General features: G+C 50.7%; 1 protein-coding gene across 4 annotated transcripts; it reads left to right on the top strand.

Moving 5' to 3' along the window:
* The first annotated feature begins 1,371 nt into the window (after positions 1–1,371).
* Positions 1,372–13,248, top strand: POLR2I (RNA polymerase II subunit I). 4 transcript variants are annotated; one of them, XM_028741809.2, is made up of 7 exons: positions 1,407–1,523; positions 7,018–7,180; positions 10,027–10,081; positions 11,001–11,074; positions 12,034–12,108; positions 12,361–12,412; positions 13,006–13,248. In XM_028741809.2, the coding sequence occupies exons 3-7, from the start codon at positions 10,034–10,036 to the stop codon at positions 13,066–13,068; spliced, it is 312 nt and encodes a 103-aa protein (XP_028597642.1). In that variant the 5' UTR covers positions 1,407–1,523; positions 7,018–7,180; positions 10,027–10,033; the 3' UTR covers positions 13,069–13,248. The 4 variants fall into 4 exon arrangements, with proteins under 4 accessions (XP_028597638.1, XP_077788567.1, XP_028597642.1 ...); XM_028741808.2 differs by having other exon boundaries at positions 7,018–7,230; XM_028741805.2 differs by lacking the exon at positions 7,018–7,180 and having other exon boundaries at positions 1,372–1,523.
* The last annotated feature ends 186 nt before the right edge of the window (positions 13,249–13,434 follow it).

Raw genomic sequence — 13,434 nt, 5'->3', positions numbered from 1 at the left:
CATGTTCAGACTGTGATCCACTAAGACACCCGGATCCTTTTCACATGTTCTACTAGCAAGACAGCCTGTTGCCCACGTTACATTTGGGCAACTGGTTCCTCCTGTCCAAGTGCTGTCCAAGAGGAAATATTTGCGGTGATTAAGAGCCAAGGCGGCTTCAGGATTCCTCCCCTGCACTATTTCAGACACGTGGTTTAGGTACTTACGTACGTGTGTTTATTTGTGCATTTATGAGCCTTCGTTTTTATTTGTGATGCCTTAGAATTCTTGTGACACTGTGGAGAGGGATGGGGTGGGAGCCATGTCTCTTTAAAGTGGCGCTGCAGTGCTTCAAACATATATAAAAACATAATAAAACATTGGACATTAAAAAGTATGCCTTTGTCTTATTGGAAGTCCTCAGCCACCCTGATAATGGCCCTTGTTATGCTACATTGAGTAGGCTTGGGCGTCTTTCCTGCCAAGCATGTTTACGTGTAAGAGAAGCCCCCACGGGTCCCACAGAACAGCACTTTCTGGAAAAGATCTAATAATCGTAATACCTTTATAGGGCAGGAATTGCCAAAAGAGGGGAAGAAGTTGTTCATGCCTCTAGGATGGAAAGACAACAAGATACCAACAAAATAAGAATGGCAAGTTAAACTTATGGAATGCGCAGAAATGGCAAAACTCACGGGAAGACTCAGAGACGAGGACAACAGAGACGCTTAAAAAGACTGGGAACCGTTCCTGCTGTAGTTACAGAAACACTGTAAAGAAATGGACTCATTAGCAGGATTTGAGTAAACACAATTATGAAAACAAACGTACAGATTAAGAAGCAATAAATCAGAAATTAACTAAGCGAAAGATATAATTGGAAAGAAAATAGGGTATAAATAAGTGAAAAGAATATAAGAGCATTGAATGAAAAGATTAAATAGGGGGAAATAAATTAAGCAGAAGTAGCAAACTTTTAATGAAGCAGAAGGGGAAGTTGAGGGAAGTCACAGGGTGGGGGGGGGGAATATATATGAATTCTATTACTATCATTATTATTATATTGATGTGTGGAATATTAAATTGTAAAGCCAATAAAAATATTCTGAATAATAATATTAATAATAATTCCCTTATTTTTATGAGTAATTATTTCCAGGGTGCCACCTTTCTCCCAAGCGGGGAGTCCCTCCCTCCTCTGTATCATTTGGGGTCCCCTTTTCCCCCTGAATCCTTTTCCATCTCCTTTTTCAGGCGAGGCGACCAGAACATCCACTTCCGCGCGCGCAGACTTCGGAGCGGCCGCGCTCGGGTCTATTCTGGCCCCTGACGGCTGCCGTAGCCGAAGCGCCCAAAAAGGAGAAGCGCAGGCGCGGGCGGTGGACGCCGGGAGCCGCGCCTGCGCAGTCCGAGCCCGGGAAGCCGAGCCTGAGCCGGGCTCCGGGCGGGAGGAGCGTTTTGCGCCTGCGCAGTCGGGCGGTTGCCATGGAGTCGGAAGGGGCCTACGAGCCGGGCTTCGTGGGGATCCGCTTCTGCCAGGAATGGTGAGGCCGGAGGGGGAGGCGGGGGCGGCGGAACGGGGGGGGGAGGAGGAGAGGGCGGGGGCCGCATTGAACGGCCCCCCATCAGTCCCCTCGGGGGGCTGGACTAGAGGACCTCGGGGGTCCCCCTCCCAACGCTGCAGGTCTGTGATATCCCGAGAATGGGAGGTATCCTGCATAATCAATAACCGAAAATAAACAGGGACTGGGTTGTTTTCCCAAAACACAGTCAAGGCTTAGGGAAAGAAAAATTAATTTAATTTAATTTAAAAATTCCTTCCAGTAGCACCTTAGAGACCAACTAAGTTAGTTATTAGGGGACGCAGGTGGTGCTGTGGTCTAAACCACTGTGGATCAGAAGGTCGGCGGTTCGAATCCCCGCGACGGACGTCCAAGTGCAAGTAGAAGAATAGGTACCGCTCTGGCGGGAAGGTCAGTGGCGTAGCGTGGGGGGTGCAGGGGGGGCCGGCCGCACCGGGCGCAACATCTGGGGTTAGGGCAAATCCACGGGTTAGGGGGCGCAAATCCACGGGTTAGGGGGCGCAAATCCACGGGTTAGGGGGCGCAAATCCACGGGTTAGGGGGCACAAATCCACGGGTTAGGGGGCGCAAATTACTTGCCTTGCCCCGGGTGCTGACAACCCACGCTACGCCACTGGGGAAGGTAAACGGCATTTCCGTGAGCTGCTCTGGTTCGCCAGAAGCGGCTTAGTCCTGCTGGCCACATAACCCGGAAGCTGTATGCCGGCTCCCTCGGCCAGTAAAGCGAGATGAGCACCGCAACCCCAGAGTCGGTCACGACTGGACCTAATGGGCAGGAGTCTCTTTGTTGTTGTTGTTTAGTCTTTTAGTGGTGTCCGCCTCTTTGTGACCCCCTGGACCAGAGCACGCCTGGCACGTCTGTCTTTCGCTGCCTCCCGCAGTTTGGTCAGACTCATGCTGGTAGCTTCAAGAACACTGTCCCACCATCTCGTCCTCCGTCGTCCCCTTCTCCTTGTGCCCTCCATCTTTCCCAACATCAGGGTCTTTTCCAGGGAGTCTTCTCTTCTCATGAGGTGGCCAAAGTCTTGGAGCCTCAGCTTCAGGATCTGTCCTTCCAGTGAGCACTCAGGGCTGATTTCCTTCAGAATGGAGAGGTTGGATCTTCTTGCAGTCCATGGGACTCTCAAGAGTCTCCTCCAGCACCAGAATTCAAAAGCATCCATTCTTCGGCCATCAGCCTTCTTGATGGTCCAGCTCTCACTTCCATACATCACTACTGGGAAAACCATGGCTTTAACTATACGGACCTTTGTTGGCAAGGTGACGTCTCTACTTCTCAAGATGCTGTCTAGGCCTGTCATTGCCCTTCTCCCAAGAAGCAGGCGTCTTTTAATTTCGTGGCTGCTGTCACCATCTGCAGTGACCATGGAGCCCAAGAAAGTAAAATCTCTCACTGCCTCCATTTCTTCCCCTTCTATTTGCCAGGAGGTGATGGGACCAGTGGCCATGATCTTCGTTTTTTTTGATGTTGAGCTTCAGACCTTATTTTGCGCTCTCCTCTTTCACCCTCAATAAAAGGTTCTTTAATTCCTCCTCACTTTCTGCCATCAAGGTTGTGTCATCTGCATATCTGAGGTTGTTGATATTTCTTCCGGCAATCTTAATTCCAGTTTGGGATTCATCCAGCCCAGCCTTTCGCATGATGTATTCTGCATATAAATTAAATAAGCAGGGAGACAAAATGCAGCCTTGTCGTACTCCTTTCCCAATTTTGAACCAATCAGTTGTTCCATATCCAGTTCTAACTGTAGCTTCTTGTCCCACATAGAGATTTCTCAGGAGACAGATGAGGTGATCAGGCACTCCCATTTCTTTAAGAACTTGCCATAGTTTGCTGTGGTCGACACAGTCAAAGGCTTTTGCATAGTCAATGAAGCAGAAGTAGATGTCTTTCTGGAACTCTCTAGCTTTCTCCATAATCCAGCGCATGTTTGCAATTTGGTCTCTGGTTCCTCTGCCTCTTCTAAATCCAGCTTGCACTTCTGGGAGTTCTCGGTCCACATACTGCTTAAGCCTGCCTTGTAGAATTTTAAGGATAACCTTGCTAGCGTGTGAAATGAGTGGAATTGTGCGGTAGTTGGAGCATTTTTTGGCACTGCCCTTCTTTGGGACTGGGATGTAGACTGATCTTCTCCAATCTTCTGGCCACTGCGGAGTTTTCCAAATTTGCTGGCATATTGAGTGTAGCACCTTAACAGCATCATCTTTTAAAATTTTAAATAGTTCAGCTGGAATAGTATCACTTCCACTGGCCTTGTTATTAGCAGTGCTTTCTAAGGCCCATTTGACTTCACTTTCCAGGATGTCTGGCTCAAGGTCAGCAACCACACTACCTGGGGTGTACGAGACATCCATATCTTTCTGGTATAATTCCTCTGTGTATTCTTGCCACCTCTTCTTGATGTCTTCTGCTTCTGTTAGGTCCTTACCACTTTTGTGCTTTATTGTGGTAATCTTTGTACGAAATGTTCCTTTCATATCTCCAATTTTCTTGAACAAATCTCTGGTTCTTCCCTTTACCTTCTAAGTTAGTTATTGGCATGAGCTTTCGTGTGCATGCACCCTTCTTCAGATACACGGAGTTAGGGAGAGATGCACGTGGTGGAGCAACAGCAGCAGCGATCATAGTAAGGGGAATAATAGGAAACAACAACAACAACAACAACAATTTAACAACAACAACATGCTCCCCTCTTGACTTTCAACTTTCCTGGGCACATGAAACTAACCACAACTACCTCGAATTTCTGCTCAACCCTCAAGAAGGAAGGGCCTTTTCGCTGGCCAGGTTCAGCTCCAACCCCTGTGGAAGGTTCCTGGGCATGGCGGAGAGAGCTAGAATCTGCCCAAGGGATGAGCCCCTGGTGGAAACTCTGACTCATCTGGTTCTTAAATGTAAACTATATGCTGATCTCCGCCAGCAGCTCCTAGAGCAACTCTGCATCCCCAAATGGAAACCAGAGGTCATACACTTTCTACTATTGGGGAATGACCAGGAGCTCACCAAGTTAGGGGCCAAATATCTTTATCTGGTACAGTCATACCTCGGGATAAATATGCTTCAGGAAAAGTATTTTTGGGTTGCGCTCCACGGCGATCTGGAAGGAACGTTACTTTCAGGTTTTGCCGCTTGCGCAGACGGTCAAAATCACGTCATGCGCATGTGCGGAAGCAGCGAAACATGCGCAGACGCGTCTTACGTTCTATTCAGGATGCGAACGGGGCTCCGGAACGGATCCCGTTCACATCCTGAAGTACCACTGTATTCTGTTGTCGAAACACATTGTAGACGACTGATCTCCCTGGAGACCTAGAGATGTGACAGTAGTCTGCTCTGCCTCTCTCTTTTTTTGGGGGGGGGGGGGTAAAATGTTTTGTGCCACAGGGGAAGCAGTAACTCTGTACTGTTATGTTATGGATGTTTGTATATGAAGCCGATAAAAGCTTTGATGATGATGATCATGAACAACAACAACTTATACCCCAGCCACTCTGGGCGGATTGCAACAAAATATTTAAAATTCAGTAAAACATGAGACATTAAAAGCTTCCCTAAACAGAGCTGCCTTCAGATGTCTTCTAAACATCAGATAGTTGTTTATTTCCTTGACATCTGATGGGAGGGCGTTCCACAGGGTGGGTGCCACCACTGAGAAGGCCCTCTGCCTGGTTCCCTGTAACCTTACTTCTTGCAGGGAGGGAACCGCCAGAAGGCCCTCAGAGCTGGACCTCAGCATCCCGGGCAGAACGATGGGGGTGGAGACGCTCCTTCAGGTCTACTGGGCCGAGGCCGTTGAGGGCTTGAAAGGTCAGCCAAACGTACTGGGAGCCAATGTAGGTCTTTCAGGACTGGTGTTATATGGTCTTGGTGGCCGCTCCCAGTCACCAGTTTAGAGTTATCTGGATCCATTTTAATCTGGCTTTGGGATTTAGATGCAGTCAGAAGAGCCTCAATGCGCTGGCTGCTGAGCTGTGGGACTGTTCCCAGGGAGAGGCGATGGAGGGCAGGTGACAGACTCCTTGGCCGTGGTACTTTAGAATATTGTACGATTTTATCTCGTCCCCTGTACTTTTTAATTTCAATATCAATCTGCTGGGAAATATGGATCATGAGATCACCAACATGTCATGTCAGGTGTTTGGAGCGCAATGTCACCAGTATGTGAATCATCTGTCTCAGGCGATAAGACTCGAGCAGTAATTGCTTTTAAGAGTAATCCGTGTGGTTATTTCATGGCCCACTCTTCTTCTCCTCCCAAGTAGAGAACTCTGTGTTCCAAACAGGGCGGTAAGCAAACTTAAAAAGTCATCTTAGTTGGCACATGTCTGTGCGCCTCTGGGGCTGAAGTCAAACTCTCTCCAAATCACCTGAAGCAAGCTATAATATTCCAGCATAATATTCCAACAACTGTTGTTGTTTCTGGGTCACTGGAGCGTTAATTGGGAACAGTACAGTGGTGCCCCGCAAGACGAACGCCTCGGAAGACGAAAAACTCGCTAGACTCTTAGCCGCTTTGCAAGACGCATTTCCCTATGGGCTTGCTTCGCAAAACGAAGCTTGCCCCGCAAGCTCCGGGGATAGCGGGGAAGCGCAGCGCGTCTTCCCCGCTGTCCCCGGACCTCTTTTGAAGCAACGGGCGGCAGGGAGAATATCGCTTCTCCCCGTTGCCAGCCCCGCAATCTCCGGGGACAGAGGGGAAGGTGCGCGCGCCTTCCCCTCTGTCCCCTCTTTTGAACCAAGGGGCAGCAACGCGGAGAAGCGATCTTGTCCCCGTTGCCGCCCCTTGCTTCAAAAGAGGGGACAGAGGGGAAGGCGCGCCTTCCCCTCTGTCCCCGGAGATTGCGGGGCAGGCAACGGGGAGAAGCAATCTTCTCCCCGCTGCCCCTTGCTTTAAAACAGGTCCGGGGACAGAGGGGAAGGCGCGCGGCGCTTCCCCACTGTCCCCGACGGTCTCCTTAGGAACGCATTGATTGATTTTCAATGCATTCCTATGGGAAACCGTGCTTCGCAAGACGAAAAACTCGCAAGAAGAAAAAACTTGCGGAACGAATTAATTTCGTCTTGCGAGGCACCACTGTATGTTCAGAAAAGGGCGGCATGCAAACTTAAAAAGTAATCATTGTTGCCGCCTGTTTGTCTCGAGAGACAGTGGAGTGTGCCTCAGGGGGTGAAGTCAAACTGCTGTGTTAGTCATGGAGAGCCAGTGTGGTGTAGTGGTTAAGAGCAGTAGTCACGTAATCTGGGGAACCGGGTTCACTTCCCTGCTCCTCCACATGCAGCTGCTGGGTGACCTTGGGCCAGTCACACTTCTCTGAAGTCTCTCAGCCCCACTCACCTCACAGAGTGTTTGTTGTGGGGGAGGAAGGGAAAGGAGATTGTTAGCCGCTTTGAGACTCCTTTGGGTAGTGATAAAGCGGGATATCAGATCCAAACTCTTCTTCTTCTTCTTCTTAGCATCACTGAAATGACCTCCCCGGGCGCAAGCCTGGGCAGTGTGTCTGGAGGTCCTGGGCTGCCTGGATGAGAAGACCCCCGCCTCAGCCTCGCTGAGGTGGTCCAAAGGAAAGCAGAGCTATGCGTTTGGCACCAACTTGGCGGCAGGAGTTGACGGAAAGAGGTGCACAAGGCGCCGCCCAACCTCCTTAGCTGACTCCACTCTGGATTTGCGTAGGGTTCACGCCTTAGCTTTCTCTTTGTACTGGGCCCAAGGGTTACCCCAAGCAACGCGGTCCAGGTCCAGCCCCAAATCCAAGGGTTCTGCGAGGAGTCACTCTGGCAGGACATGAGGCAGGAAACCAGGCAAGGACAGGCACAGGATCTCAGGCAGGCTCTGGCATACAGCAATGTTGCTCCCGCAACCTGGGACGGGGTCCAACAGCCTTTTATCTTTGTCGGGGTAGTGGCCGGTCCTGATCCCCCGGCGACTCACCTCCCTGTTTCGCCCGAAGGCAAGCACTCCTCCTGCGAGTACTCAGGTCTCTCCTTCTCTCAGACCTCAGTCTCTGCAGCTCGGGAGACGTCGGTGGGTGACTAGACCCAGAGGCCGCCTCAGCCTCCCCTAACCCAACCGGTAGTGGAGCAGCTGTAAGTGATGGCCCAGCTGGAGGCAACGCGGCCATCCCCGCATCTGGAGCTAGGGCAGGCTCAGGCCCCTGACTCGGCCCAGGTGGTGTTTTTTGCAGGAGAACCTGTGCAGACTGGGGCTCTTCAGAATCAGGCCCCAGACTCGGTTCAGATGCCGCCTGAGGCAAAGGATCCGGTGCGGACTGAGACTCCTCTGGTTCTGAGTCTGAGCCCCAGTCCCAGGCCATCACACTCTTCTCCCAAAGATATCCTGAAAGGCAGCAGAGATTTAGGACCAGAGTTTTCCTTCCTCTTGATGGGGTCCCTTCCCAGGTGACTGAGCCCCATCTCTCTTCCCTCTGTAGCATAGGCAGGAACCGCCTTCTTGGCCACTGGACCTCCTGTTGGTCTCATTTGCTCAATTCGCTGGAAACTGTCTTCACACGTAGGGGAAGTTCCTAACGCACCGAGGATTTGAGACCCATTGGCTCCCCTCCAGGGGCATATGGGCTGTTAGAGCATGTCATTCTCCTTCCACCTCTGGTCCCAGCCTTGCACTCGGCTCTCATCTGTGGCTCCTTGAAGCTGATAGCGTGCAACTGTGGCCACAGCCTGGGAATTAGTAATGACAATAAGGGTATAATGATTGTTTGGAGGTCTTTTCCAGAAAGTGCTGTTCTGTGGGCTGGCATTGCATGACTAGTGGGCTTCTCTTACACGTAAACGTGCGTGGCAGAAAAGACACCCAAGCCTACTTATTGTAAAAGGTAAAAAAGATAAAGGACCCCCAGACGGTTAAGTCCAGTGAAAGGTGACTATGGGGTTGTGGCGCTCATCTCACTTTCAGGCCGAGGGATCCGGTATTTGTCCACAGACAGCTTTCCAGGTCATGTGGCCGGCAGGAGACTAAACCGCTTCTGGCACAACGGGACACCGTGACGGAAACCAGAGAGCATGGAAACGCCATTTACCTTCCCGCCACAGCAGTACCTATTTATCTACCTGCACTGGCATGCTTTGAACTGCTAGGTTGGCAGGAGCTGGGACAGAGCAAGGGGAGCTCACTCTGTTGTGTGGATTCGAACTGCTGACCTTCCGATGGCAAGCCCAAGAAGCTTAATGGTTTAGAGGACAGAGCCACCCGTATCCCTTTAATGTAGCATAGTGAGGGCCATTATCAGGGAGGCTGAGGACTTCAATAAGGGCATACTTTTATAATGTGCAATGTTTTATTATGTTTTTATATATGTTGCAAGCTGGGGCAACCCAGCCAGATGGACAGGGTAGAAATAATTAAAGAGCAACAACATAATTAGTATTCCTGCGTCCCTCAATTTATGAAAAGTGAGGAGAAATGAATGTGCTTCAAGCTGCCCATCTAGCGTCTCTTGGAGTTCTGTTCACCAACAGATTCATGTTCTGATAACTTAATGGGAAAACAAAGACAGGCAGCAATCCTGCTGAGCTGCAGAGCAAAAAAAAAATGGGTTCGCTTTTAAAACTGGGGTGAAGGAATAATAGAATTGTGGAGGGGCTCCCAGGGGCCAGCTAGGCCAACCCTGTTGCACAGGAGGAATCACAGCTGAACATCCCTGACAGGGGGCCATCCAACCTCCGCTTAAAAACCTCCATGGAAGGAAGAGAAGAAGAGTTTGGGTTTGATATCCCGCTTTATCCCTACCCGAAGGAGTCTCAAAGCGGCTCACAATCTCCTTTCCCCTTCCTCCCCAACAACAAACACTCTGTGAGGTGAGTGAGGCTGAGAGATTTCAGAGAAGTGTGACTGGCCCAAGGTCACCCAGCAGCTGCAGGTGGAGGAGCGGAGACGCGAACCCGGTTCCCCAGATTACGAGTCGACCGCTCTGAACCACTGCACCACACTGGCTCTCACTGGAGAGTCTACCATCTTCTGAGGGAGTCTCTTCCACTGCCTAACAGCTCTTAGCATCAGAAAAAGTTATCCTTCCATGTTGATGAGGGACTTGGACGCAGGAATCGCTAAGCCTTGTGCTGAGTCAGACTTAGGGGTCCATCTAGCCCCATATGGTCTACACTGACTGGCAGCAGAGGTCTCCAGGATTTCAGGCAGTGAGTACCTCCCAGCCCTACTGGAGATGCTGCAGAGACTTGAACCTGGGACTTTCTCCGTGCAAAGCAGCTGCTTTCTGCCCCTGGGCTTTGGGCTCCAGCTCCTGTCAGCTCAAGCCAGAACAGCTGCTGCTGCCCACAACATCTGGAGGGCGCCAGGGCCGGGCAAGGCAGCTCTCAGCTGTTGGTCCCCCACTCCCCGTTCAGCTGCATTGAATGTCCATCCAACTAGTTCTAGTTTTACATTTGCATCTCACCTTTTATCCAAGAAACTCACTTAAATCTTTCTCTCTCTTCTCTCTTTTTGAACAGCAACAACATGTTGTACCCTAAAGAAGACAAAGAGAACAGGATCCTTCTCTATGCTGTGAGTGTCAGGTGGCAATACTCTCTTCAGGTAGACTCTTGAGTGCAGGGTTTCACCGTGAGCTGTTGTGGCTTTGTGGCAGTCCCTTCCCAGCTCAGCTGCCTGGGTGGGACCTTTCGGCCTGGAAAGGGGCGAGCTTGGTCATTTTGTGCCGTGTTTGCTAGCTTCGAGCTGCGGACCTTGGGAGGCAGCCATAACTTAGCCTTTGAGATTGCTGGGTACGGATCACGGATGTGCAGTGTCAGGAGAGAGACAGCAGTGAATCACACAGAGCAGGTGGTTAACGCTTTATTAGAAAAACAGGATCCGCACAGGAATGCCAGGCCTAATGAGCACGGCGACTCTCCTTTGGTAGGTCTTGTCCTTTATGTAGCAGTTGCGGAGACTGAAGGCCCCTGCCTTCCCACAGCTGCCTAAGTCTCCCTTTCCAGGTCTTTCCTTAGCAATCTGAGACTATGCCTGCAGGTCTTCCTTTGCTCCTCACACTTCATACTTCTCCTGGTCCTGGGAGCCCAGGGAAGAGGGGAACTTGTCACAGCAGGAGGGGGAGACACCTGTGCTGCTTCACTAGCCTGACTCACCTCTGCCTCTTGGCCTCCCTCATCCTGCTCTTCCGCCTCTCTCTTGACTTTTCCCTGCCGCAGACTCTGAGCTCAGTAAGCCGTGCTACACCTTCAGCTTCTGACACCTCCTCCTCCCCATCTCCTCCCTCTGACCCACCACTAATCCCCGCACTCGGAGCTTTCTTCCCTTGGGGCTTCCCAGCTGGTGCCTCCCACTGTTCCTCTACGTCCAACCAGTCCGTGACACCCAGGCAGTTTCTCCCTCCTAGAATCAGTCTTGTATTGCAATGTTTTGCCCCCCCCCCCGGGCTTGCTGGGAACGTGAATGTGTGACCATTCTCCTCTTCTCCCTGCAGTGCCGCAACTGCGACTACCAGCAGGAGGCTGACAATAGCTGCATCTACGTCAATAAGATCACGCATGAAGTTGAGTAAGTACCAGCAGCTGCCTTGAAGGAATTGCTGGCCTGTGTTGATCTGCCTGGAGCCCTGGAGAGGCCATTGCCAGCCACGCTGCATAAGGGAATGCGCCGACTTCACATAAGGCAACCTCCTGTATTCCTGCGTTGAAAATCCAGCCTAGTTTTGCATCCACTTTGTTCAGACAAGTGAAACATGGAAAAATGCCCTAGTGGTTGATCACAAGCTGAACGTGAACTGGCGAAGTGATGTAGCTGCAGTGAAAAGTTATTTCTTGGCTGCCTTCACAGAACCGTAGTTTCCAATCCAGGTGCCAGGCCAAGATAGGCAGAGGGAGTGGGGGTGGGGAGCACCCACACAGAAATAATAATAATAATAATAATAATAATAATAATAATAATAATAATAATAATAATTTGTACCCCGCCCATCTGGCTGGGTTTCCCCAGCCACTCTGGGCGGCTTCCAACAAAGATTAAAAATAAATTAAAATAACACACATTAAAAACTTCCCTGAACAGGGCTGCCTTCAGATGTCTTCTGAATATCAGGTAGTCATTTATCTCTTTGACATCTGGTGGGAGGGCGTTCCACAGGGCAGGTGCCACTACCGAGAAGGCCCTCTGCCTGGTTCCCTGTAGCTTTGCTTCTCCAATGAAGGAACTGCCAGGAGGCCCTCAGCGCTGGACCTCAGCGTCCAGGCAGAATGATGGGGGTGGAGAAACGAGAAGAGAGGGGCTTTTTGGGAAATTCCAAAAGGTAGTAAGGAAGCAGCCAGGTGTCCGGGGGCAGCGCAATGAGAAGAATGATGGCTGCAAAAGAAAAGGTCCCGTCCCCCCCGGGGGATGGGGCTGACTTTTGACAGCAAGAGACTGCCGTTCATCCCATAATAGTTTCCAATGTATTTTCAAGATGGACTGACTGGGAGTGGGCAGTCAAAAGAATCACTTTTTAACCATCTGCATTTCAGTGAACTAACCCAGATCATTGCTGACGTTTCCCAGGACCCAACTCTGCCCCGAACAGAGGACCACCCTTGCCAGAAGTGAGTGCTGAGCTGTAGCCATTCTTCTTATTTTTAAAAAGTCCGGCAAAGGCCACAAAGCATAGAACAGCCTGGGACAAACAAAAGCCTTTGAAGGAGGCCAGCCCTCCCAGACATTTTGGACTCCCCTCAGCTAGTCCCAGACATCGGGCGTGGGAGACCAGCTTGGGAAGGCGGGGTGTGGGCCATTTCCTCCGCGCTTCCGGGATCTGCCCTGCCTCATAACCAGATCTTCCTACCCCTGTCTTCCAGGTGCGGTCACAAGGAAGCCGTGTTCTTCCAGTCTCACAGCGCAAGGGCTGAGGTGAGGAGACTTCTTTTGAGATCTAGGGCAGCTGATGTTTTCGTAACCCCTGGCAGCGACAACCCTCTTAAAAGTTTCGAGCAATGACATTCGCTCGCTTTGCATGTGGGTTTCCCTACATCGGGTCCTCTACTTCAGTAGCAGAATTTCAGCCGTGACCCCACGTGATTTGCATGTCTGTTTTCCACCCGCTGCCCCACTCACTTATTCAAATATCTCCTCTTAAAACCAGCTGGGCGGCTGCCATAGAGTTTGGAGTCTCTTGTCCCTTTAAAAAACTCCACCAGGGGTGGGTGTTTCAGCTGAGCTCCTTACAGACTCGCAGAAGGGCGTTCCCACTGCCAAAGCAATTTGCGGTTCTGCATTTGCAGTTCAAAACAAAACAGCATTATGGTTATGTTGCAAACACAGCAGGAGTTTTTTTTTCCAGAGCTCCAAACCTGGGGATTGGGGACTGTGGAGGTTTGAAAGGTGTCTTCTGGTTCTGTTGGGTTTTAAGCCTTCACATTTCCCCGGAGGTCTTTATGATCACGGAGGCAAGGAATGGAAACACACCTGGAACCCCCGTCTCACCCCTTCCCTCTCTGCTTTAGGATGCCATGCGGCTGTATTACGTCTGCACAGCCCCACACTGCGGTCACCGCTGGACAGAGTGAAGCCCGTGGAGATGTCAGCCCCCTCCTTGTCCCTTTCCTGCCGTTACCTTAATTTCTCTCCTTTCTGAGAAACTTCCAGATGATTCAACTGCTGCCTGCCTGTGCCTAGACACCCTCTTTGACTTGGGTTGTTTGTGTTTTCGGCTCTGTTAATAAAACATGGTTTATATTTTTACAAAAGTCCCAAAGTTGTGCTTCCTCAAGCCTTCCTGGGTGGGGCAGCTGAGGCTGGCACATCTGTACACAGTTAAAGTAGCTTGCCGAGAATAAAAGGATAATAGAACCTTAAGAGTTGGACGGGACCCAGGGGTCATCTAGTCCACCACCCCCATGATCTAGGGTTCAGGTCATGTGGGATAAAGCATG

Source organism: Podarcis muralis, chromosome 7 (genome assembly GCF_964188315.1).
Source record: "Podarcis muralis chromosome 7, rPodMur119.hap1.1, whole genome shotgun sequence".
NCBI lineage: Eukaryota > Metazoa > Chordata > Lepidosauria > Squamata > Lacertidae > Podarcis > Podarcis muralis.
The sequence above is the reverse complement of the archived record's forward strand: the minus strand, read 5'-3'. Positions and strand labels throughout refer to the sequence as shown.